Source organism: Megalobrama amblycephala, linkage group LG17 (genome assembly GCF_018812025.1).
Source record: "Megalobrama amblycephala isolate DHTTF-2021 linkage group LG17, ASM1881202v1, whole genome shotgun sequence".
In the NCBI taxonomy this organism is placed as follows: Eukaryota; Metazoa; Chordata; class Actinopteri; order Cypriniformes; family Xenocyprididae; genus Megalobrama; species Megalobrama amblycephala.
Genome location: NC_063060.1, coordinates 8924595 through 8952150, shown reverse-complemented (window position 1 = coordinate 8952150; position 27556 = coordinate 8924595). Strand labels below are relative to the sequence as shown.

General features: G+C 39.1%; 1 protein-coding gene across 1 annotated transcript; it reads right to left on the bottom strand.

Moving 5' to 3' along the window:
- Positions 1 to 444: 444 nt before the first annotated feature.
- On the bottom strand, positions 445 to 26684 carry prss56 (serine protease 56). The gene is made up of 17 exons (XM_048164799.1): positions 26375 to 26684; positions 24345 to 24509; positions 24113 to 24217; positions 10414 to 10572; positions 10080 to 10334; positions 8759 to 8948; positions 8337 to 8445; positions 7997 to 8153; positions 7740 to 7882; positions 7283 to 7442; positions 6960 to 7148; positions 5187 to 5354; positions 4587 to 4738; positions 3635 to 4055; positions 3033 to 3095; positions 2726 to 2832; positions 445 to 1077 (listed from the first exon to the last, which is right to left on the bottom strand). The coding sequence occupies exons 3-17, from the start codon at positions 24126 to 24128 to the stop codon at positions 904 to 906; spliced, it is 2463 nt and encodes an 820-aa protein (XP_048020756.1). The 5' UTR covers positions 24129 to 24217; positions 24345 to 24509; positions 26375 to 26684; the 3' UTR covers positions 445 to 903.
- Between the last annotated feature and the right edge of the window lie 872 nt (positions 26685 to 27556).

Genomic DNA, 27556 nt, shown 5'->3' with positions numbered 1-27556 from the left:
CTTTAGGATCTTCTGAGTGCTCATTCTGAAAGCCCAAAGGATTGTCATCAGCTCCAAATAAAGAATCTGCATGACTTTGTCAGTAATTCAGAGACACCTGTCACAGAGCAGCACAATTAGCACAGTTCCCGTACACTATAACACCTCATAAATGCTCAGAAATTAAATCTGAGCCAAACAAAAAAAAGCCCCCCTGAGTTTTCCAGCGCTGCTTCCTGCTGACAGCGATGTTCAGCTGTCACAAGCTGCCAGTTCAGTGGAAGTAAACAAGCCTCTAAATAAGGCGATTTCTCACAGCAATTACTTCCCATCCCCAGCTAATAAATCTGAAATATGAATGTTATATGAAAGTTAGTGACAGTGCAAGGAGAAATATAACAGTAGCAAATAAAAGAAGGGATAACAAATACAACAGGATGAAAAAATGAGAATGAACGGCTGGAACGGTGTGAAATGCATGCCTGACAAGAACATAAATAATAAAAAGACAAAATGTATAGTTAAATCTTTAACTTCATTTCATTTTTAGAATTTTAATGATTTGTTTTAATATAAAAAAATACAAAGTGTTACAAATAAATATATAACAAACATCAAAAATAATATCTGTACAGTTTGCAGCTCGGACAGGAGGATCAACCTCTGTCCCTGCCAAATAATTTAAGTCAGGTTGAACATAGTGTCAGCATCATTCCAGTCTCAGGTCTAGTGTAGTGACCAACTGAGACCAGGAAAGTGTCAGCTGTCCCGTGATGACACTAGAAAGTATGTCCCATGCAATAATTTCCATAGCAGCACATGATGTCACATTAGAGTTTAGGATGTCACAATGCTCAGTGTCTGGGATTCCATTACAGCTCAAGTATCATTTCAGCAGAGTGTATGAGTGTGAGCGAGTTCATCTTATGTTTTGAGAGCATCAATGGCGACAGCAATGATGCGTGGCATGCTGCGGTAAAACGCCTCGTTCTCCAAACCCACCAAGCTGTAAAAGGTCAAAGGTCGTCCACCAACAGTGGCCTTGATCCGTGACTGGTACAAACCACGTTCATTCTTAGTATTCAGGTCAACCAGCACCTGAGATGAAAAACACACACGATGAGATATACGGAATGAATTAAAATACAACACCAAACATAAACTACATAGATAGAACATCACACAAACATTACCATTCAAAAAGTGTTTTTTTTTAAAAATGTATACTTTTTTTAAGCAAGGATGCATTAAATTGATCAAAAGAGACAGAAGATTATTATAACAAATATATGCTGTTTGAATTTTCTATTTTTAAAGAACCCTGAAAAAAGTATCGTAATTCCACAAATGCGGCAATGGAAGTGGCAAGTTTTGCGCGTGATCTGCTGATATGCAAAATAAAGAACACAGACGCAGTCAAATCATTTACATAATGACCAACACAATCTACCAAGAGCAGTGCAAATTAGCATTAATTATTTGCAAATTAGCGCAAATAAGCAGAGCTGATGCTCATTAGGTGTGGGTCGACACAGGCGCAACATGTTACATGTAATCTGACAAACACGTACATACACATATATAGGGCCAACATGGCTTGGCAAATATGTTCGGATAACGTCTTCCTCTGGTATTCCAAAGAAATTAATACGAGTGGAAAATATTTTATTCCTACCACACACTCTCTGTTCTCTGTGGCGTCTCTTCCTAGCAGCGACAATTGCAGCCATGTCGCAAAATGGGTTAAGTCATGATTTTTTGGCGTTAAATAATGGCGCAAATACCAGTAAATTGACGAAAGAAAACATCAGTAAATTGCGTTACGTGATTCATTTAAATACTGTCCTCCCATAAATTTTGCGTCTGAAAGGGAAAATCCTACAAATGCATATGCAATAAGGTCAGCCTCCAAAACAACTCAGTCCACGGCTTTTCAGCGCTAATTTTGCACTGCTTGTCTTTAGTAAATAACGACAATAGTTTTTTAACGCCAAAAGAGGGTTTGTGCTGGCACAAGCTTAAAATCATCGTAAAGGCTGTTGGCCTTTACGATGATTTTAAGCCTAAAGGATTAGTTCACTTTCAAATTAAAATTTCCTGATAATTTTCTCACCCCCATGTCATCCAAGATGTTCATGCCTTTCTTTCTTCAGTCGAAAAGAAATTAAGGTTTTTGATGAAAACATTCCAGGATTATTCTCCATATAGTGGACTTCAATGGCCTCCAAACGGTTGAAGGTCAAAATTACAGTTTCAAAGGGCTTTAAATTATACCAGACGAGGAATAAGAGTCTTATCTAGAGAAACCATCACTCATTTTCTAAAAAAAAAAATTCAAATTTTATACATTTTAACCATAAATGCTCTTCTTCTCTATTAGAATTCCAGCAGTGTAGACGCTGCTAAGTGTATTACTGCCCTCCACAGGTCAAAGTTTGAACTAAATTGTCATATACAATATGCTAGTGCAAGTATATAAAAATTAATTCAAACTTTGACCTGTGGAGGGCAGTAATACACTTAGCAGCATCTACACTGCCGGAATTCTAATAGAGAAGAAGAAGAAGAGAGCTAGTTCAAGATGAGCATTTATGGTTAAAAACGTATATCATTTTTAATTTTTTTAATGGTTTCTCTAGATAAGAGATAAGGAAATTTTAATTTGAAAGTGAACTAATCCTTTAAAGACCAAAAATGTCCCCACAAGGCCAAAGACCCAACCCCCCAAACACACACACACACACACCTCCTGGAAGATCATGTTTATGTTGTTGGATGGAACAGCCAGGATCCAGTTGTACATCTCTTTGGTGGTGCTGACCAGCTGAGCTGATTCAGTTACTCCTGAGCAAACTACAAAACACAGAGAACAAACCCTTAAAAACAGATTTAAAGCTTATATTCTTCAATATGAATATGAATATTAACCTAATATTCCTTTTCAGATTGCAGCTAAAGTGTTCCATAACAAAATAAGCTAGATAGAACTTGTTTTATTGCTTGAGAATATAAATAAAAAATCTGCTAAAGATTAATCAAAAGAGAAACTGTACCTTTGTCGTTGGCTCCTCGTATCAGTCGCTTGTGCAGGTCTCTCTTTCTCCTCTGCAGGAGCTCTGAAACAACAACAGAAGCGGATTTTGGTTTTTATTAGACTGGATATTCATGATTTAACATCATAATACTCAAATACTACTGCTACTAATAATAATGTCTTAATTTCTTTGCTTTTGAAAGTTGGTCTAAAACCACAGAGAAGTTTGTGAGACAGTTTGTGCAGTGCTGTGCTACAGTCTCCATGCATGAAATAAATATAGATTAATGTAACTGAAAATAAGTTTTTTTCTGTATAAAAAATCAGAAAAAAAAATCATACCACTGATAATGTCAATTACCACAGAAAATAGTCATCCCTTTAAAAAAATAAAAGGGGCGATTTGAGGGTTTGTATTTTTGTTAAATCACTTTCATAAATTCTTTATTTAAAATATGCATAATTTGAGATGTACAGTGGTCTAAATTGTCATTGTTGTGGTAGGATGACTGTTGTAGGTGAAAAAAATTCTAGTTATTTCAGAAAAACCTTCAGATTTTTCTTCCGTATATACTGCTACTAAATTTCTTGTTATTAAACATTATCCTGTTTTCCTCTTACTTTTAAAGAGTGGCTGTTGAAGCTGGGGCATCTGGGTAGGGACAGAGCGTTTTTCGAGGAGTGAGTCAGAAGTTTCCAGGGTCATTGGTTGTGCCGAAGGTTTTGTGGATCTGGATGTTGGATATTCTGTCATCACCGGAAGTCCTGTGACACTTTCTGTGCTGCTTCCTCTGAGAGCTTTATATATCAGAGAAGTCCAACTGCTAACTGACAATACAGGCTCCCTCGAATGGACGCTATTATCCTGTTGCTGTTTTTCAGTCGTGGGAATGGTGAAATCCCTCTGAAACAGTTGGTGGTCCAATTCTGGTATGACAGGAATGCGCAATGATTCTAGTTTGGAACGCAGGGCAGTAATGGAGGAGCGCAGCGCTCCGTCGAGCAGCTGAAGAGGTGCTTTTTCACTGTCCTCATCCTGAAACTTTCATCAAAAAAACTAATTTAGTAAAAGGATTGTTCATTATCTGAAATATGAAAAGAATCATGCCATATTCACACTACTGTTCAAAAGTTTGGGGTCAGTAATTTTCTTTAATGTCTCTCATGCTCACCAAGGCTATATTTATTTGATTAAATATACAGTAAAAACAGTAATATTATGAAATATTATTACAATTTAAAATAACTGTTTTCTATTTGAATATATTTTAAAATGTATTTTATTTTTTTGAGCACATCTGAATTTTCAGCATCATTACTCCATTCTTCATTGTCACATGATCCTTCAGAAATTTCTTAATATTATCGATGCTGAAAACAGTTGGATGAATATTTAAAATTATAAAGGTATTTACTGTCATTTCTAGTCAATTTAATGCATCTTTCTGACCCCATTTTTTGAATTGTAGTGTATTTTTAGTTTATTGTTAACTAACGTCTGTGTAAAACAAACAAAAAATCAAGCAAACATGTTGCTGTATCACAGATTTTATCTGAAATGAGAAAAGCTTACTGGTGTGAAGAGTTGTTGCTCCTGAGACAGGTTCTTTGAATTCTTTAGTTGTTTGTGTTGATCCAGATCTTCAGCAATGCCTCTGAGGTAGCTTTCCCAGTCGTCCACCAGGGGGCCCACTTGCTGGAATAGTGCTGGCAGGCCTACCTGCTCTTTGAGAATAATATGTTGGTTAGAATAACAATATGGAGAATGATGTATATGATGCATATGAATAACAATATAGAGAATGATAGGAATGATTTCCTGAAAAATACATTTTGGAAAGCATTGTATATCTTCTCCTGAGCCCTTACTGAATGTACATTTAGGGTGCTTTCAAACTTGGCTCGATGGCCTGGTCCGAACCCGAGTTTGATTGTTTCCCCCTCCCCTGCCCCAACTGGATTGTGTTCACATTTTATTATTTGGGTCTGAACCACAGTGCGTTTGCATCATCAAAGCTGCAGCTGTTTACCCCTGTTGCTTGGTAATGTCGATGCAGGAGAAGGTGGAAAAAAGTCATAATGTTGCGGGTTCAGAGTTCATAGAGTTCAGAAAACAGCGTTCACATCATCCAATTTTGCAGAATCTCATTGCAGAAAGTTTTAATGGCTCTACCTGTTTCAAGTGCATTTCTGCGTCTTCGTGGCATATGAGCAGAACTGTACACATTCTCCACCAACTGAGGAAGAGTCTGAGTGAAGAAGGTCAGATCGACTTTATCTCTGATATAGTCATCGGCCCTCTGAAGCAAGTCCAGAAGAGTCTGCAGAAAGGAATGTAACTCTGTAGAGAGAAAGACATTGATACTTTTATTCAGAAAGGATGCATTAAATTGATCAAAAGTGAAAGCAAAGGCTTTTAAATTGTTATTGTTAAAAGTTCTATTGGAAATAAATTCTGTTCTTTTGAACTTTAAATTCATCAAAGAATTATCATGATTTCTAACTGTTTTCAACATTGCACCAAATCAGTATGTTAAAATAATTTCTGAAGGATCATGTGATACTGAAAACTGAAGTAATGGATGCTGAAAATTCAGCATTGCCGTCAAAGGAATAAATGTAATTTTAGTATAGAAAAATAGACAACAGTTATTTTAAAATGTAATAATATTTCACTGTTTACCGTTTTACTGTATTTTTGATCACAAAAAAATGTAGCCTTGGTAAGCCAAATATACTTTCATCAAAAAAACTAATTTTGAACAATCCTTTTACTAAATTCAGCATTGCCGTCAAAGGAATAAATGTAATTTTAGTATAGAAAAATAGACAACAGTTATTTTAAATTGTAATAATATTTCACTGTTTACTGTTTTACTGTATTTTTGATCACAAAAAAATGTAGCCTTGGTAAGCCAAATATACTTCTTTAAAAGCATCTAAAAAAAAAAAAAAAAAATCTTACCAACTCCAAACTTGAATGGTAGTGTACACTGCAAGTCATAGTTTTGACATGAGTTAATGTATGATTAAAATTTCCATTAAAATTTAATTTCAAGGCTTAACTTTGAAAGAATTCTCTTATGCTCACTGAGGCAGCATTTATGTAATCAAAAATACAGTAAAAACAGTAAACGGTATAATATGAATTTTTGTACAATTTAATTTCATAATTTTTTTAATGAATAAATGTTATAAGCTATGTTTCCATCACCCTGTTATAATGCGCATTTTGAAGTAATGCATCAGAAATGCGAATTTTGAAGAAAAAAAAATCCCTAAATTCGCAAAAAAGTTTTTACGCTCACTTAAGGTGGTGTTTAACTTGTGTGAAAAAGAGTTAATGCGAATAACGGGAGCTGGAAATGCATTTGCAAATTAAATAATGATGTAGTGAACATTAAACCCACGTGACTAATTGGCTATTTCTGCTGATGGTGTTTTATTTACTGTTGGTTACTATGTTACCAATACCACCATCAACTGCATGAGCAACTTCGCACCAAATTCGCATTTGTGAATTTTTTTTTTCTTTTTTGGTGAAACTGGAAAAGATTCACTTCACGTTTGGATGGAAACCCAGCTATAGTAATGGATGAGAAGCCATTGAGTGCCCAGCATTCATGTGAACTCCTTAAATATGGTTTAAAAGCATCCCAGGATTCACCTTCTCATTGTGCAGAGCTAGAATCTAGAATATTAGGTAGTTTTTGATTTCTGATTTTTGGTGACTATATAATTCCCTTATTTCCATTGCTGTTATTTCATTGTTCGATGACTTTACTATTATTCCAAAATGTGGGAAATAGTAATAAGAATAAAAAAAGAGTATGCACATCCAAACTAGCAGTTCATTGAAGGTAAATTGTTGATATATATATATATATATATATATATATACACATATATATATATATATATATAAAAAGATGTCTGGATAACTTACGACACTTCTTAAATCGGCTTTGGCATTTGTCCTGAGCGAGACGCTGACAGGCAGAGGAGTCGAGGGTCGAAGAGCAGGACAGTGTGTAGAAGTGGCAGAGTGTGCTGAACTCTGACATCTGCTGTTCCTCAGACAGCTCAGTTGTCTTAAGCAGCTCAGGACATGTAGGCTCTCGACTCCCGAAAGACTCTGGAATTTGGACAATGGAATGTAAAATGCTTTTGCAGGCTTTTCACAGAGCAGAAAGTGTGGGAGGGTTTAAACCCATGGTGGTACAGATATTCTTTGTTTCATTAGTGTGTGCAACACGTTGAGTTACTCACTCTGTATCTCTGTCATGACCCAATCAGAGAAGGCGGTGACCCGTGTGTAAACGCCAGGCTTTCCCCTCTCTCCACAGCCATCACCCCAAGAGGTGATGCCAAACAGCTGAAATCGCCCTGATAAACGGTCCTGGAAGATCAACGGCCCTCCAGAATCACCCTGTACACATGCACACATGTACACATGACAAATTCAAGTCAGATTATTGTAAACCAGATGCAATGTTTATAAAGCAAATATCATCGCTGTCTGACAGAAATCTTTGTACCTCCATATTTAGTTTTTATTTTGTTCATAAATCATCCTTTTAATAAGATGCAAGTCACCCTTTACATCTGTCTGTGTGTTTTGAAAATATGTTACCAATGAAAAGTTGAGGTCTTGGACATACAAGGTTTCTGCCCCACAGCGACGATATTATGTTTAATGCAGGTTTGTATGATAATATGGACATACCTGGCATGAGTCAATGCCCCCAGACAGGTACCCAGCACAGAACATGGTATTAGTGAGCAGCTCCTTCCCCAGAGCACTGCGACAGGTGGTCTGAGAGAGGAGGGGCACCTTCGCCTCCATCACCACATCTGCAGCGGGACCATCTACACACGTACAGAAAATCAAGACAAACATAAATAGAAAACACTTTACAGCATTTTAAGCCAACATTGTGTGCTGTTTTGCTAATACATGAGTTCAGCAACATATTCTCTTACCCTCGTACAGAGAGCCCCAGCCGGCTACTAAACAGGGTGTGCCAGCCGGTGGATCGAGGTCAGAGGGCAAGCAGACAGGTGTGACCCGTTCAGACAGAATTACTGGAGAACTCAGCTCCACCAGAGCAATGTCGTTATTGAAAGTCTTTGGGTTAAACTACAACAGGAGATAAGGATGGGACATGGAAGAGACATTTAAAAATAATAAAACTCTGTATTAATTTATTTATTTAATTAAAAATGCATATATATATATATATATATATATATATATATATATATATATATATATATATATATATATATGTGCATAAAGCAGGGATTTTTTTGTTGCATTTACCTTCGGATGAGTGATGATGCGATTGACTTTCATGATCTGCTCATCAGGGTCAGTTTTTGTGAGGTCAAACTCTCCCACTACAGCTGTCCAGTAACTCTCACTGCGGCTCCTATTTGGGAAGTTGAATTATTTTTAAAAAAAACTGACACTATATTATTAGTTAATATTATGAGCAACTTACAAGTGTGTGTATTTCTGGTATTTTACAACAGCTTCAAAGGTTGCTCATCTATGTGTTTTATAAAAGTGCACAACAATTTCATGTTCTCAGTAGAAAAATTATTTTAAAACAAATGTATCTACAGTACATCACATAAAACTGATATCAATTCTACAATCAAAAAAGACATTAAAGATTGCAAAGATTTTGAAGTGGAAAGGCAACACACTATCTCACTTCACATGAGAATTCATGCTCTTACCCAGCAAAGCAGTGGGCAGCAGTGAGGACCCAAGAGCTGTCTACCAGCACGCCTCCACACATCAGAGCCCCGTTCAGCCGCAGGTTCACCAGCCATGGCCAGCTGCCCAGAGGGGCGGGAGATCCCCCCATGATACGAGTGCGAGGCTGTGTCAGGTTTTGTGTGACGGAGAAACGTTGGCCACACACAGCTACATCAAAATCACATCAAAGATGATTAGAATATAACATAATATTAACCTATAGATAATAGCCTATAGTGTCAGTTTTTTCTTTAATATAATTGTATTCATTTATTAATAATATGTATACTACTAGTCCAGTAAATCATTAGGATTATTAGGATACAGTAAAATGGCAAAATTACAAAATATTATTATCATTTAAAAGAACTGATTTCTATTTTAATAAACTTAATACTTAATATAGTGTAATTTATTCCTGTGATAGTTAAGCTGAATTTTTTAGCTGCCATTACTTCATTCTTCAGTGTCACATGATCCTTCAGAAATCATTCTAATATGTTGATTTGGTGCACAAGAAACATTTCTTATTATTATTATCAATGTTGATAACAGCTTTTGCTGCTTAATATTTTTGTTGAATCAATTATAAAAAAAATTCAGGATTCTTTGATGAATTGAAAGTTCAAAAGAACAGCATTTATTTGAAATAGAAATATTTTTGTAACATAAATTACATTGTTCAAACCAGAGTCAGACTTTAATGGAGAGACTCAGGAAGAAGTTACAACTTGAATGCAGCTGGATGCTTCTGAACAGTTCTCATTTGATACAACTCATCGACCAGCAGTCCGGTGTAAAATGACAGCATAGCAACAACACTCTTCTACAACAACTCTTCCTCTTCTCTAAAGCAGCCCAACATGGCCTCACCCCCTTTGTTGCGTGTTCTCGGGGGTAGGGTTTATGTAAATTTTAGGGTTAGTGATGCCCTATCCCGGGAAGAAGCTCACTGTAGTTCCTACCAGCCATTTGTTGTAGCCCTTAAACAGCGAATTGATTAAAAGAAATGACTTTGCAGATGTTTTTTATGCTCTAACAGCAACATTAAACACTAACTAAAGTTAAAAAAGTGAAATCATAATCAACCACCCCCTTAAAGCATCCTTGCTGAATAAAAGTATTCATTTAGGCTTTCCAGTAAAATATTAAGCAGCAAAAAGTTTGACTGGTAGTGTAGTTTTAAATAATCTACAAAAAATCTTCTGTTTTTAGGAACAATATTTGAATGTTCGCAGTATGCTTACATAACACAATGAACTTTTTTATATTTCAAAAGACATCTTTAAAGGTGTTTACCCTGTGCCGTGGACTGTGTGGCCGGCTCCAGGTTCTGCATGGTGTTGAGCAGACTGCACTGCAGGACACGAGCACTGCAGCTCTCTCCCATGACTCTGACGCACATGTCTTTGTTCACCTGTGCAGGTGTGCAACGGCGTTTGTAGAAGCCACAGGCCTGACTCAGCAGCCAGCTCCTCTCGCCTTCATCAGCTTCCTGCTGAGCGCGAGAGATGACCTCACAACTCGGCTCCGACTGCGTGTCCTCTGAAGACGCTATGGAATTACCAGCATCATCATTATCATCAAGAGTCCAAGAGTCCTTGTAATGAAGCATGCGTGTATTCAAGCTTACCACAGGCGCCTTTTCGCTGTCCACAGTCCTGAAACAGACAGGGCACACACCCTCTGCAGCCTGCCTCAGCTTTGCTGCGGTCCGACACGGCAGCATCTACGGCAGACAGAGCGCGGGACAGAGCGGCCTCCATCACTACTGTTCCTCTATCAGAGAGCGCTAAAGAAAGATATGTAGGCAAAAGTGAGTATATGCCTCAAAACAACTGTTGAAAACATTAAAAGCAGGTACAAAACATGAAATATGACACATTCATCTTCAGTGGAGAAGAAATTTGTGCAGATTTGGTCTTTATGTGATTGAGAGATGACATACGCTCTTAAAAATAAAGGTTCTTTACTGGCATTGATGGTTTCATGAAGAACATTTATCTTTCCATTCCACAAAAGGTATGACATTCTTTATAGTGGAAAAAGGTTTAGGTATCTTCAGTTCTTTTAGGAACTGTTCAGTGAAAGGTTCTTTGGGGAACCAATGGTTCTTCTATGGCATTGCTGTGAAATTCCCCTTTTGGAACCTTTGTTTTTAAGAGTGAATATTTGGTTCAACGATAAAATGGTCAGATATATGAATACAAACAAATACAAAAACTAATACAAAACTACAAGGCAGAGAGAAAAGGAAACATCTGCACAGAAAATAAACAGTCTGAAATAGATTTCTACAGTAAAACTAATCAAATCCATTGGGAATCTCTCAACACGACAGGCTGTGTGGGGTACTTTATCAGTCATGGTTTTTCCATCAGGACAAGTGAGCAAACTCATGTTCAAAGCAGTGCCGAAGACACCAAACACAAAGTTCAAACACACCGAACATCATTCAGCCGTCCCCTCTTCTCAATATCCCAAAGAGAGAGAGACTTCAAAGCTGATTGAGACCTTAATTAACAGCCTGAACTATGGCCTCTATGGTGACTACACTAAACTCCTTTACACAGTCTCACTGTGGCAGCACACAAAAGTTGAGGACTGATTCTTACCAACAAAAATACTTCATATTTACACTGTGGACAAGAGTAGAAGTGTTCAATTTCAATCAAATGTGCGAATATGTAATGACAATCTCAGAGTATGAGATTTGTGGATAAAGATCTTGGATATCATATCTCAATGAAAGGATAGGCTTTAACATTTAAAACAATATCAAAAGATCAATATCAAACCATTTTGACATGCAAATCATATTAAAAGCAGCATAGTGGTAAGAATGCTACAAAACAAGCGATTCCTCCTAAATAGACAAGCTAAACAGAGATGACTCTCCTTTAGATGGAAGAATCTGTCAAACGCATGAGTGTAAATGTCTTTTGAATATGACACATGCTTATAACAGTCAAAAAGTTTATACTTAGAGAAACTCAATGTCAAAAGTCCAAACAAGCTGGAGCTCTGGCATCTCTGCTAACAAAATTCTTACATTAATGGAAAGGCTTTTCATGTTTTGGTTAAGTGTACATGTTTTTTTAGAGAAGTTCTACGCATTACCATTAGATTGGTTAGACGCCACAGTGAGAAACACCCAAATGTCAAAATATCTGGCCTACCTTTGAGCGAGCTCTGTGGCATTCTGTACACCTCTCTCACCGGTGGCGCTCCACCACACCAGCCAATCACCATCAACAGCAGCAGTGACATCACACCCATGACTTCACTTCACCTGTCCACAGGTGAGTCTTCCAAGAGAAAACCGTATTTTCTAACAGCCTTAAGAAGTTCCACTTTTCAAAAGCACAGGCGCATGGACACAACTCCTTTCGCATCAACGGCGAGGGGCGTCTGTGTAGTACGAGTGTCTCCCGCGTCCTAACTGGCTTAGCTTTCTCCCACACACCCTCTCGGAGTATGTGTTAGTGACAGAAGCTGATGGAACAATGGAAGCGCATGGAGCAGCCCTGCAGATATATGCAAGAGCACTGGACCACTCTCCAAGGGGGTGGGCATCAGGGCCAATGCACTCCCAGTTGAATTCATTAAGACGATGAGAGCAAATCACGAGGAACTTGCCAAGGCTGGAAATGATTTAGTTCTGTGGTGAGAGAAAAAGAGCGAAAGAGAAAGAGAGCTGGATGGGTAGGGGGCGGGTTGTTTGAATTCATTAACATTAGAGAGAGACAGAGAGGAGGGGGTGAGAGAGAGTGAGGGAGAGAGAGGGAGCATCTGTCATTCAGCCAATCTCTGAATGAGAGCATTGTGCTCCTCCCTGAGAGTTCAAAGCCAGCGAATGTGGCGATCACAGGCACGCCGACCTCCTTGATCACTTTCACGCTTTTATGTGCTCCATTAAAATATTGTCAGTTCAGATTATTGCATCTTTCTCAGCTCAGCATAGCCTCATTGCATAAATACATACAACATTAAAAAACAACAGCTCATCATTTGTTTACTCGTTACTGCCTGAAGATTCGTAGAAAAGTTTGTGTTTTGCTTCCTAATTTGTTGGACAGTCACAGAAGCTGCTTTCCAAAACTTTTTCGAAAACAATTTCAGTGACATTTCAAAAAGCAAAATCAAGTTCAATGTTAATGTCATATTTGTCCTTTTTTAATAGTTAATAGACAAAAATAGAATTTGATAGTATCATATTACTAGAATATTGGCTGTTTATTAGTACTTCAAAGCACATATTAATGCCTTATTTTGCATTACCATATTATACATCCCTATTCCTACCCAATACCTAAACTTAACAACTACCTTACTAACTATTAATAAGCAGTAGGAGTTTATTGAGGCAAAAGTTGTCGCTTCATAACATTAATGTTGAACCACTGTAGTCACATTGACTATTTTAATGATGCCTTTACTACTTTTCTGGACCTTGATTGTGCTAATGACGTCGCTTTCTATGGGGGATAAAAAAACTCACAGATTTCATCAAAAATATCTTAATCATTGTTCCAAAGATGAACGGTCTTACGGGTTTGGAACAACATGAGGGTGAGTAATTAATGACAGAAATTTCATTTTTAGGTGAACTAACCCTTTAATAGTTAGTAAATAGTGAGAATTTTACCCTAATCTGAAGTGTGACCAAAAAACATACTATGTGTTAATCGGTACAATAAACTGTTCCCTCATAACTAATAGATGAATCATCACAAATAATTTTTTCATTATAAATTTAAACAACCAACAACAGACCTTTTTGACTCCAAGGCCCACCAATCTACAACAATATACTTATTCCTTTTCCAGTTTTACATGAATTATTACAATTCTATGGGCGAAAATGCCTTGATGATGCCAGTGGTCAGAGGAGAATGGCCAGACTGGTTCAAGCTGTTAGAAAGGAAACAGTAACTCAAATAACCACTCGTTACAATCAAGGTCTGCAAAAGAGCATCTCTGAATGCACAAAACGTCAAACCTTGAAGCAGATGGGCTACAGCAGCAGAAGACCACACCGGGTGCCACTCCTGTCAGATAAGAACAGGAAACTGAGGCTACAATTAGCATTGCGCACCAAAATTTAACAACAGAAAAATGGAAATATGTGATGGCTATTTCCAGCAGGATAAAGTGCCATGTCACAAAGCTGAAATCATCTCAAACTGGTTTCTTGAACATGACAATGAGTTCACTAGACTCAAATGTCCTTCAGATTCACCAGATCTCAATCCAATAGAGCACTTTTGGGATATGGTGGAACGGGGGATTTGCATCATGGATGTGCAGCCGACAAATCTGCAGCAATTGTGTGATGCTATCATGACAATATGGATTAAAATTTATGAAGAATGTTTCCAGCACCTTGTTGAATCTATGTCATGAAGAATCAAGTCAGTTCTGAAGGCAAAAGGGGGTTCAACCTGGTACTACCAAGGTTTACCTAAAAAAGTGGTCAATTAATGTTTTTCAAGAAAGTGGGAATCCTCGGAAAACCCAAGTAAAAGAAAAAACACTTGTTGAGTAAGAAATATTTTGATTTTCAGTTGTTTTTGCCTATTTTAATGTCTTCCAGAATCTGGCAGTAAGTTCTGGAAGATAATTTTTATTCCATATCTGCAAGATGGATTTTTCAGGATAGGAGAGGGACTAAAAATGAACTCCCACACCTTATTGCCAGATTCTGGAAGATAAATTCTTCAAACAGTGGTACAAGAGGATGTGGTGCTGGTTCTTCAAGAGTCACTCTCAATCTGTGTGTCTATAAAGCCTATAAAAAAACAGTATTCATGTATTTTACAACACTTCAGCTTATGATTCTAACCTAAGTCTCTAAGATCCTGACACCCTGCACTTTTGGAGACTCCAGGTAGGTTGTAGCTCTGGAAAATGGTGGCGCTGGAGACTAAATGGTTCCTGATGGTTTCAAACTTAATTCTTCACCTTAATTCTTAATTCTTTTGCAGTTAACATGTGTCTTTTCTTCTCCACCTGTTTTTGTCTGACCCAATGAGCTTTTTGCAGTCCATTGGTCATGCCTTAAATTTGCAATTTCAAGTATTGCATTAATATTGCATCCTTCTCACGGGCATTTAATAATTTTCGACTTTTCAGTCTGAGTTAAATCTCTTTTTTTGCTCATTTTGCCTGTAAAAGAAAACCTGCCTAATAATTCTGCACATGGTGTAGATCATTATTATATGGCTAATGGAACACTACTGGTACACTAATGTTGAATTTTAAAAAGTATATCTATTGTTTTATTATTTGAAATTTAATACTGTATATGTGTGTGTATGTGTGTCAATTGTTTTGCTTTTGAGCCATTTTTAATACAAATTTGATATTTAATGCAATGAAATGAATACACATTTAAGTGTGTCAAGTGTGAGATGAGACAAGTGAGACTTAGTGGCCTGATTCATGAAATAATGACACATGACAATTGAATAACTGTTCTTCCCTCAAATAAGGCAGGACATGACAATCAGAACAAAGCGAAACATAAAGGAGCGAATGCACAGCCAGATATGCTCTTCAATTTATCAGTGCTAATGAATGATCATTTTAAGCTGTCACATGGTATCAGGTTGGTAGCGTCTCTTTGATGTGGACTCATGACAGGCTTTGTAAAGAAGTGTGGAGAGATTAGCGAGTCCAACTAAAGGACAAGACAGGAACATTGTGTAAAGTACGTGTGCTGAGTCTGCAGTCAGGATGAGAGACCCAAATTGGAGTCATCTTTGAGCCAACTGAGCACCCGAACACAGAGAGGGCAGGCGGAGCGGCAGGCCATTTTCAATGTGCCGCACACAAGGCCTATACTGTATGTACGTGTGTGAAAAAGAGCGACTAAGAGAGAAAGACCTCTTTGAAATACAGCGGCACACGAGACAGAAAGTGTGGGTGTTGGTCAGAGGAACAAGACAAGAAGGAAACAGGCATCAGAGGGTGAGCAATATTTAAGAGTTATGCTGGTGAACAATGTTTTAAAATACTCAAAAAAGACAAAAAAGTAAAGAGATAACAGGACAGAGATTAAAATATCAAAAAGAAAGAGGGACTTCCAGAGCAAGAGTCTCCCTATCTCACGTTCTCCTCCTCTTTTGGCATGCAGAATAAAAACAGAAGCCGACAGTGTGTTCCAGGCGTTCTATGTGGCCCCTGCACAATGGTTTGGCCATCCTACTGCCAACTGAAGCACTGAGGGATGGCATGGAAGAAAAAAAACCAAACAGGCGGCTGGTCTCCATTCATCTTTTGCCCCATTCCCTCCCTTCGCCCTGTTGCTCTCTTTGATGTTCCCCTGATTAATCTGCCCTCCGCTCCCTACAGTTTCTCTTGTCCACTTTGTGGTGCTCCGCCATGAACAAGATGCTGATCACAGTGCTAAAGGCAAAAGCGTGATTCAAGGAAAAGTTCGGGAGAGAGCATGTGAGGATAATTTTGGATCCAATTCTACAGTGTTCGGTTAGAAAGAGACAGTGTGATCATCAAGACTAATAATCAAGACTAAAGATTACAGACAAATTCATTTTGAAGCAAAGTTCTGGGTTAATCTTATATATATAGACAGCATGCCATTGATTACCACAGAAATTATTTAGAATTTTTCCTTAGTGTGTGAAAAGCAAACAAAAAGCATGTATAAAGTAATGCACTTGTATATAGTGGTAGTCTGTGGGGCAATGTATTAGGTTTAGGTGTGAAGCTCAAATTTTATTAACAGTAATACCAATTATTTCTTTCAGAAAATGTGTATTTGAATTGTAAAGGTGTCCTTTTATCCGTTCTAGTATGTGAAAACAGGTTTTGGATTAAATGTGTTAGTTGTAAGCAGTCCTTTGTGGATTGTTATGTCCTGTTCTGGTTTCCTTGCCTGTTTCAGTGCAGATGTTGCTGAGTTTACTGGCTTTATGTAATAGGAGTCAAAATATTGGATTAAAAAAGTTATTGAGCAGTTTTATCACAATTGTGTAGTCTTAAAAGGTATGACATTTAAGTTTTGTGTCTACTTGTGGAATAAAGTGTATTTTAACATTCTGGCCCAGTGGTTTACCCCACAGACTTACACTACCATTAAAAAAGAAAAATATATATTTGAAAGAAAAAATTTATATATTTATTCACCAAGGACACATTAAATTACAGTTTCTCCTTACCAACAGTTAATTTCACATCCAAAATGCACTAAAATTAGGTTAAAACTTACATTTACACAAAATGTAAGAATTAGACTGACAACACCCGTGCCTGAAGAGCAGGGATGTCCAGGTTGATAAAAGCTGGCCTCCACACAGATGTCTGCATTAGAGACTCCGCTGGACCAAGTCCTAGAGGAGGCCATACCTCTAGTGGAGTGGGCCCTCATTCGCAATCCATCAATCCATCAAAACTGGCAGGCCTTTAGTGCGGCCTCCGAAGCTGATAAACAGCTGCTTTGATTGGCAAAACTGGCTAGAGCACTCAATACACTCTGAGAGCCCTTAACATTGATGAGGTGCCTGTTTGCTTGCCACAAGGGGAAGAGCTAACAGCGCAATCACCTGCATTTCTAAACGGGGTAGAAAACACTTTTGGCACAACCCTTTCTTGACCTAAGGACCACTTTACTGTCGTTAAGGCCGAACTCCAAACAGAAAGTTTCCACAGATAGAGCCTACAGGTCTCCAACTTGCTTGACTGATGCTAAAGCCAGCAAAAGAGCAGTCTTGAGCGAGAGGGACTGAAGATTCAGCCTCCTAGCCCCTATGAGAAATTTAATGACCAGAGATCAGAGTGTGGTTCATCGTGATGGCTGTCACATACATACACTCTGAGCATGGAGGGGGCGTGCCCCCCTTCCAACAGTTCCTGCAGGAACGTGAAAACTGACACAATCTCGCAATTAGCAGGGTCTAGATTCCGAGCTGAGCACCAGCTAGAGACCATTTCTGGCAAATTACTCCTCCTGCCTGAGAGAGGAGGTCCCTCCTCAGCGGTATGGGCCATGGAGGCGCTGACAGCAGTTGCATCAATTCTGGGAACTAATGCTGGTTTTGCCAGTGTGGTGCCACGAGGGCTGAATGTTTCTTCCCTGATCCGTCTGAGGAGCTGCGGGAGCAAGCCCACACCCCTGTAGGCTTGCTCCCGCAGCTCCTCAGACAGATCAGGGAAGAAACATTCAGCCCTCGTGGCACCACACTGGCAAAACCAGCCTTAGTAAGGCGTAAAGGCGCAGACAAGGCCACTTCTGGGCCAGCCATCCATTTCCTTCGAGAAATATGTCTGGCAGTGGGAGTTCTCTTCCATCGAGAAGAGATCCACATCTGTCGCCCATGAGGCGAAGGCTATTCTGCCGTTGGACTGGGTGCCCAAACCCGTCTTGGAGGCGTCTGTCACGATAACTTTTCTTTTGACAAAAAGAGCCCAGCGTTATCCCGTTCTGATAGAAAGGGGGCAATTTCTAGTGGACCAAAGCCTTGACACAGCCATGGGTCACTCTGAGGAGGTGCCTCAGAGGCATGGAGTGGAACATGGCCTCTCAGCCAAAGCTGAAGAGGTTGCATGTGGAGCAGGCCTAGCGGAACTACTGAGGAAGCTGCAGCCATCAGGCCCAGGAGCTTTTGAAACTTCTTGAGAGGGATAAGAGACCCCAAGCCGAACAAGGCTGCCAAGCTCCTGAATAGAATACTACCCCCAAGAACGAAAATTCATTGCCTGCAGAGCAGCGAGCTCTTGCCAATGTTGACTCTGAATCCCAAGTCGCTCAGATGACTGAGGAGCAGGTATCTGTGAACGCATAACTACTGTCTCGATTAGGCTAAAAGCAGCCAATCTTCAAGGTAGTTGAGTATATGGATCCCCATCTGCCATCAGAGGGGAGAGTGTACTTTCACTTCGTAAAAGTACACTGAGCCAGAGAGAGTCAGAATGGAAGGACTATATATTGGTAAACCACACACTTGAACGCGAATCCCAAGAATGGTATGTGGTGGGGGGCAAATCTGCACAAGGATTTGTTTCGTGGTTAAGGTTCTGAAAGGACATCTCATGAAGGCATGGTTCAGATATCTCAGATCGTTCAGATCTTTCTTGGGAATGAGGAAGTAGCGGCTGCAGGCTACAGGCTGCATCTTACGCTGGGGCGGGAGAGTGGTGCCTGACACAGCATTGAGGAAGGGAAATGCTTTGTTTATAAGAATGCAAAAATTTTGCTTGATATATTACAGGCCGCCTCTCCTCTTTGAGGAGGAGGAATGCTCTTCTCATGAGAATGTAAAAAATTTGGTTCACTATCACAGCGATAAGAGGTTTGGGTGTGCACACTGGTGGGGCTGGACCAGAACCGGCAGCAAACACAGGGTTTGCAGCGCCCTGAGTTGAAGAGGGGACTGGAAGACGGGCACGTTTTGAGGGTGGTCTGGACTCTGTGAGACTTAACCCTCTCTTCCTCTGTTCTGAGGTATCCCAAGAAGCTGACTGCTTTGGCTGCACAGGGTCCAGCTCTAGCTTGGGGCAAGGCATGGAGACATGGCTTGACTTCAGGCTCAGCTTTCGGTTAGGGCTGGATGGGCACTGAGGCTTGCCTGGGTCACTGTTGAGTTGGCAGGGCTGTTCTGGAGCGACAGGAGGCTGTGGATGAGCTGGATCTTTTCAGCAGGAAGTGCTGCATAGCCTGTGATGACTTCAGTGCCGTGATATAGCTGCAAAGCCGTCCACTGCAGAGCCGAACAAGCCCGACAGGGAGATGGGGGAGTCCAGAAGAGCCAACCTGTAGAGTATCTTTGATCTCCATCAAATTAAGCTATAAGTGGCACTCCAGCACCACTAGGCTGGCTACCACTAGGCTGGCGATGACTAGCACCACTAGCGACCAGAGACATTGAATCCAATTCATCATTAGACCAGCCAAAAATGAGACCAAGCCGCTCGCGACAGATGAGGGGTGCTGATCTTCGCGGGTGAACAGCATGGGAGACACATCACGCTGAGAGGAGAGCGAGGCACAGAGGCACTGGGCCGACCTGAGCTCGCAGCTGCTTTGCTCCTCAGGCCGGCGTCTGTGTTTGTTCTTTCACCTCAGCTCGAGAGGGGAAAACGAGCACACTGAAAAGTACAATCCTGTCGAGCAGCACTGCGAGGCTCAGCTTCTCGCAGTGTGGGCAGCTGGCACAGCTCAGGCATGAGACACACTCAGTGTGCTTGTCAAAGAAGCCCTGCAAACACTGCATTTGTGGCATTTGAATTTGCTCTTTTAGATATCACCAGATGACTGCAGAGTCTTCTTTGGACAGCGAGATGATCTTCGCGCTGAAGGAGAAAGATTCTGATCTGACAACGTCCCAGTGTGACTGATATAGGCAGTCAATCCCGCCCCTTTTAGCGGGCTGAAATGCTATTTGTCTGTACACTTGCATGAACTAATCAGGCTTTAGGATTCAGAGAAAACAAGAGTTTACCCCATAAGCGTCAGCTAACTGATGCAATGCAAGTGAACCGTATAGAAAAGGAACTGAATAAGATTACCATATTGTAATATCCCATGAATATCCCAATACCATAGAGAAATATATTTTGAATCTAAAAAATTAAATACTATCAAAACAATTAGATGTAGCTGAACACCTAAACAGGTGTCAGTATTTCAATTTCATTACCATCAAGACAAAAGGGGAAATCTTAGGAATAATTTTGTACTGTAATGTAAACATGGATAATGTTAAAGTGAATTACAAACAGCAGAGAGTGTCATTCTTGTTTTGTAAAGAAATTCTACAAAAGAAAACATTGTATAATGCTACCTGTTGTGAGTGTTTTTAGGTACGAAATTTGGTAGTTTTAGTGCATTTTGAATGTGAAATTAACAGCTGTGCCAAGCTGTAAATTGGAAAGGAGAACCTGTGTGAAGAGTTTTGAAAAAGTGACCTAAGTATTGAGAAATGTGTCCTAGTGATTGAGAAAAACCCCCCCAAAAAACCCCCAGCATATTAGAATGATTTCTGAATAATAGAGACCAGAGTAATGGCTACTTAAAATTTAATTGTGCTATTATAGAAATAAATTACATTTTAAAATATATTCAAATAGAAAACTATAATAAATTAATATCTCACAATATTACTGTTTTAACTGGATTTTTAATCGAATAAATGCAGCCTTGGTGAGCATACACTATATTGCCAAAAGTTTTGGGACATCTGCCTTTACATGCACATGAACTTTAATGACATGCCATTCTTAATTCGTAAGGATAAATATGGAGTTGGCCCACCCTTTGCAGCTATAACAGCTTCAACTCTTCTGGGAAAGATTTCCACAAGGTTTAGGAGTGTGTTTATGGAATTTTTTGACCATTCTTCTAGAAGCGCATTTGTGAGGTCAGGTAGTGATGTTGGCGAGAAGGCCTGGCTCGCAGTCTCTGCTCTAATTCATCCCAAAGGTGTTCTATCGGGTTGAGGTCAGGACTCTGTGCAGGCCAGTCAAGTTCCTCCACACCAAAATCGCTCATCCATGTCTTTATGGACCTTGCTTTGTGTGACTGGTGTGCAGTTATGTTGGAACAGGAAGGGGCAATCCCAAACTGTTCCCACAAAGTTGGGAGCATGAAATTGTCCAAAATGTCTTGGTATGCATTAAGAGTTCCTTTCACTGGAACTAAGGGGCCAAGCTCAACCCCTGAAAAACAACCCCACACCATAATCTCCCCTTCACCAAACTTTACACTTGGCACAATGCAGTCAAGCAAGTACCATTCTCCTGGCAACTGTCAAACCTAGACTCGTCCATCGGATTTCCACACAGAGAAGCATGATTTGTCACTCCAGAGAACATGTCTCTACTGCTCTAGAGTCCAAGTCAAGTCAAGTCACCTTCATTTATATAGTGCTTTTCACAATAGACATTGTCTCAAAGCAGCTTCACAGTGACAATAGGAAAATTATTATCAAGCTAATGTTGGTATTTGATTGAATCACTTCCGTTGTAAAAAATGTTAATTATTACTTTAGGGGGCACACAAAGTTTGGAGGTCTCTAGCTATTGATTCTGCAGAAAGTTGGTGACTTCTGCGCACTGTGCACCTCAGCATGCGCTGACCCCGTTCTGTGATTTTACGTGGCCTATCGCTTTGTGGATGAGTTGCTGTTGTTCCCAATTGCTTCCACTTTGGTATAATACCACTAACAGTTGACCGCGGAATATGTAGTAGTGAGGAAATTTCATGAATGGACTTATTCCACAGGTGGCAACCTATCACGGTACCACGCTTGAATTCACTGAGCTCCTGAGAGCGACCCAAGCAGTCTGCATGCCTAGGTGCTTGATTTTATACACCTGTGGCCATGGAAGTGATTGCAACACCTGAATTCAATGATTTGGAGGGGTGTCCCAATACTTTTGGCAATATAGTGTATGAGACTTCTTTCAAAAAATTAAATAACTGAGGGACAAATGATTTTCTGTGGTAACTGACAGCATGTCAAAGTTTTACTTGTATTTAACCCAGAACATTTCTTTGAAAGAAATCATTTGTGAGACAACAGCCAAGGCTAATCGCGGAAGACAACACTGTCCTTATGCAATTAAGCTCTAGTTGCGTGAGTTGAAACTTTCACAGACTGCTACTCATTTTCTCTTTCTGCTGTAAGGACAAGCTTTGCGTGTGTCGTTGGTTGAGCCCTGAATCAGTGAAACCACTCATGTCGTCACAGCCTTGGGGTCTGACGCACAATTGGAGCCAATGAGAGGGCAACTTGAGTTTGTGTGTGTGTGTGAGAGAGAGAGAGAGAGAGAAGTTGTCGGCCTTTTCAAAATTACAGGGGGTAACACAGGGAGGTTACATAAAGACATGGCACACACACACACACACACAAAAATACACCCAAACAATCCCTTCACAATACAAAACCTGCACAACCGTACTGTTGAATAACACACAGGTATTGTGTACTACTTATGAAACCATTTGTCTCTATTGTCTGGTGCAGAGAACAATTGAAATGTGGGTCAGTGGGCTGAAAAAAAATCAGCTCCCAACATTTCAGTTTGAGCAATTTTTTTTCCCAGAGAGCTTTTTCTGCGTGACATGCACGACCCCATTAGCTCCCTTACCAAACACTTTCAGAACACAACCTCAGTGAGGAAGACATCTGTCTGTATTAGATGTTTTTCTCACTAAGGTTATAATGTTAGTCAGGTTGTTTTGTGCAAAAAAAGAAAAAAAAGACGATAATCTTTAAGTCTCTTAAACCTTTGTGCCTTTGTGACTTAATTCAAGACAGTTTGCTGTTGGGTCTATTATAGCTAATGTTGGGTTTGCTGTCAGGCGAATGTTGGGTTAAAAATAAGCCCTGTCTGTGAAACCAGGCCAAAGTGTTATGGTTGGATTGAAGCGATGAATTTAAAGTCCCCCTGTGGTGAAAATCAAGTTTTTAATGTTGTTTATATGTCTATCTAGTGTTTTTAACATGCTTTAAGACAAACCATGTGCAAATTCATAAGTCAACAACACCATTGCTGAGTATTTTCTCATTAAAACTGCAGTAAATCAAAGACAGTCTCAAACCTGAGCTTTGAAATCGCTGGTGTTCCTGACGTCACAAACTACCAATCACATCAAAGTGCCGGCGGGCTTTATCATTTCATTAACTGACCACATAAGGGAGTCTCAAAAGAAGGTTATCCCTGTATATTTTTGTGTTGATATGAAAAATCGGGTAGATTTAGCAATATGGCGGGTGTATAATGCATATTACAATGTTATGATGAACTATATGCCTTTTTCTACTGACGTTCTGAATTGTTCAAAGTGTTTTTAAGGATACTGATTTTTAGAAGGCAGCTGTCTGACGTGTGAATGTGAACATGGTTTGTGTAACATTAGCAACACATTATTAGCTGTTTGATAATGTAGTCAACCAAAACGCTAATCATATTAATTAACGTTATGTGCCTGACGCTGTAAAAAGCGATACCATTGTGCAGCGTTTACCTCCGTAAGTTGACCGAGACACAGAGTGGATCTCGTCTGAGCTTGTGCGAGTGAGTGGATCATAGATCCGTGTATATTAAATGAGGCAAGAGTGTAGAGTAACATTCAAGCTATTTTAAGGCATTACGATTTTTTTTCACAGGAAAAAATGTTTAAATATGTAATTTTGGTGATCAAAGATGAGTTTTAAGGGATAAAATTATTGACTACAGGGGGACTTTAAGAAAGTGTGCTATCCATTTGAAGGATATACAGAGTGGCCTGATGAGTCACTGAAGTCTGACTAGTACAGGATTTAAAGAAAATGTCTAAAATCATGATGATCAGAGGACAGACCCACCTCTGTGTGCAAACATGGTGGATTTGGAGATTTTTCTGGAAACACCATCACACTCTGTCAAGATGCACCTCCACTCCAGACATCATACTGTCACGGTGACCACACCTACAAACACACACACACACAGAACAGAAAGTGACATAAAAACACAGTATAAAGACACTTTCAGTGTTGCAACACACAGCTCAAACACATTCATTGCATAATACTTCTCCTGAACATACATTCTTACATAAATGCTCGCAATGTTCCTCAGTTCCTCAACACAATCTGTATGAATGTCTCAATCAACGCAGACCTCCATCACAAGCTATTGATGGCACTACTTCACTTTCCCTGGATCACATCAGCATCTCAGCTTCTATCATCACATCCTTCAGCTGATCCTGCTGCAGCACTGCATATAAAAAACAACATACAGACTAAAACATCTACAGGTATGTATTTAGTGCAAAAAGACCATAAGGCCATCAGTGACACTTCAGTACAAATAATGTTTAAAGATTTAATCAAATTGTTGAGCATTTGTAAGGTCTAAGGAGTATGCTATTGCACATGGTGTTTTAAATAAAATGTAAAAACATATTCTATTAACCGTTTTGACAATAAAAGGTAAAAGCCAAAAACCCTTGAAACCCTTGAAAACCCTTGAAACCCCTTTTTTTCAGTTATTTTGAGTTAACTGACGATACAGCATTGGCATCTACAGGAATTGGACGATGAATCTGAAACACTGGCCAATAGTGTTGGAGGATTCACGTCTATATATGAACGGCTTGGTGGCCAACCAGAACATAGCTTTACAATATTGTAATCCACATAACATAATGGGAGACATATCAATGTTTAAAAGAGGACAAATTGTTGGTGTGCGTCTCGCTGGCACATCTGTGACCAGGACAGCAAGTGTGGTGTATCGAAATCTGGTATCCAGGATAAAGTCGGCATAACACCACGTACGACGAACCACAACAGGAGTAACGTTAACTGTCGACGCAAGGTGAAGCTGTCTGAAAGGGACGTCCAGGTAACCTGTAGCCTATTGTATCCAAAAAAACATAAAAACCACAGCTGCCCAGCTCACTGCAGAATTAAATACACACATCTGCTCTGTTTCCACCAAAACTGTTCGTCAGGAGTCAATATTTATTCATGGTCGGGCTGCTATAGCCAAACCTTGGGTTACTCGTGCCAAACCACAATGCGAATAAATCAGTCGCATATGCGACCAAATTTCAGTAGAGACGACTAAAAATTTATTTAATTAGCCAATGGCTGGTGAATTATACGATTACAGTCGCCTAAAGAAAAAAAAGCGCAAATATAATTTCATTGAACTTTACACACTGGCTACGTTTACATGCACCCAAATAATCCATTTGTAATCGGACTGACGGCTCAATCGGATTGAAAAACGTTCATGTAAACACCTTAATCGATCCGACTGAGCTCGATCCGAATGAAATTTCGATCGGATTGGAAGGGGTGGTTTATTCCTTTTCTAATCCGATCCAACAGCAAAAAATACCATGTAAACGCTTGAATCCGACTGCTTTCTCAATCGTATTCAAAAGTCTCTGTAGCACATGCGCAGCAATGTTGACAATGCATTATGCAGTACGCAAGTTCACGTTCACGTCTTTAGTTGTAAAGATGTATGCCAAAAGGCAGTGGCATATGTATCCATTCGTTATAATATTGGATTTTTTTCCGTTTTAAAACAAGAAGGGGAGCCAATGGATATCACACAAGAAGCAACCTGCAAACTTTGCTCAAGAGTTATGCCGGTGAAAAAGTCTTAACCTCGGTCAGTAGGGCCTATTCACCACAAAAAGTGAAAGTAAAAAGTGACGGAGATGTCTGACGCTGCATTAAGCATCTCTCAGAGACGAATTTCAACATAAAATGGTAATAACGGTATACAACTGTCTAAATTTATTTCATTATTTCTCTTGTGGCCGTACATGGCTAGTGAAACAAATGAGAATAATAGTATTTTGTGTAAACAGGTTGTTTGAGTGTTTGTCAGTGCTGCGCTTAATTTTCATTCATGACAATAATGTCATATTATATCATTGTATAAGACCTAAAAAAAATGTTTAAATCATTTTCAAAGATAGCAAATAGCCTAATCTTATATTATCCTCAGGGCACGTCAGTTATGCAGTGATGCGCTATGAAATTATTGCGGGACAAATTTATTATAATATTAATTTAATAATGAAAGAAAGAAGCCTAACAATAGTAATGTAACATGCCTACATTAATTGGAAATGCCAAATCTTCTTAATATTGCCTAGGTTTGATGCTTTTGACTATATCTGGTCGATACATGATCGTCTGTTGACGTAACCCGGGTTACCGCAAGTGTGATTGATATGACGTCACACACGCAGAGCGCGTGCGCAAAAGTTTTAATCGGAATGTATATAAAACACATATAAACGGATATTTAAATCAGATTACAATGTTTAGAGTACATGTAAACAGATCTGCAGTCGGATTCAATTCATTCAGATTGATGAAAATTGGTGCATGTAAACGTAGCCACTGTCGCTTAGCTGAGAGCGCCCTCTGTCGCTTTCTCTCACACATGCGCACTAGGGATGGGCGATACCACTTATTTTATTTTCGATACTATACTCATACTTTCAAGGCCAAAATCGCCGATATCGATACCGATACGATACCTCTAATATGAAATTATAAATTTAAACATTTAAATTATTGAATTATTAAGAGTACAATGGGTTATGATACCCACTTAACATTATATTTGAAAGGCATTTTAACATTCAATTTGCCTTAATTGCAGTTTATTAGATTATATTTTTGTTTACATATGGTGAAAATGTTTACTTGGTAAATCATGGAAAATGTACAAATAAGCCTACATGCCTAGCTGAACTATGGTCACTGTAGTAATGGTTCATTTTCATAAGCTGCCAGTGACAGGCTGTTGCACCCATAAAATTAAACATTTGTATTCTGACAGAACATCAATATGAACTTTTAACGTTCGGTTTAAATAAATGTAATTGCACAAACTATAGGCAACTATTTCATCTTGTTTATTGTGAAATAACTAATAATAATAATAATAATAATAATAATATATTTTTCTGTCTTCTGTTAAGCATTGTTCTAAATGGTTTCTTACGATACTAAAGGCAGCCCTGTTTGAATGTAGTGTCGGCAGTGAGCGAACACTCTCTGTGATTGATTGGTTCTGACTTGCAGCATTTGCGTGTTCAGATGAGCAGGAAAATACTTCTACTACAAATTATTCGCTAACATATGTTATTTGTCCAATCAATGCATATTGTATGCATTAAATTTATTGTTAAATAAACAAAATAACTGGTAATAAAAAACACGTTAGTATCGATATTTTAATTTGAGTATCGATACTTTCAATACTCTACACCAGTATCAATATATCGA

Excerpts from the sequence above, each read along its gene's own strand:
- prss56 (XM_048164799.1), bottom strand. Across the intron at positions 10,335-10,413 it reads ACAGCGAAAAGGCGCCTGTG|CGTCTTCAGAGGACACGCAG; the intron begins GTAAGCTTGAAT and ends GTAATTCCATAG. Across the intron at positions 1,078-2,725 it reads TAAACATGATCTTCCAGGAG|GTGCTGGTTGACCTGAATAC; the intron begins GTGTGTGTGTGT and ends TTTTCATCTCAG.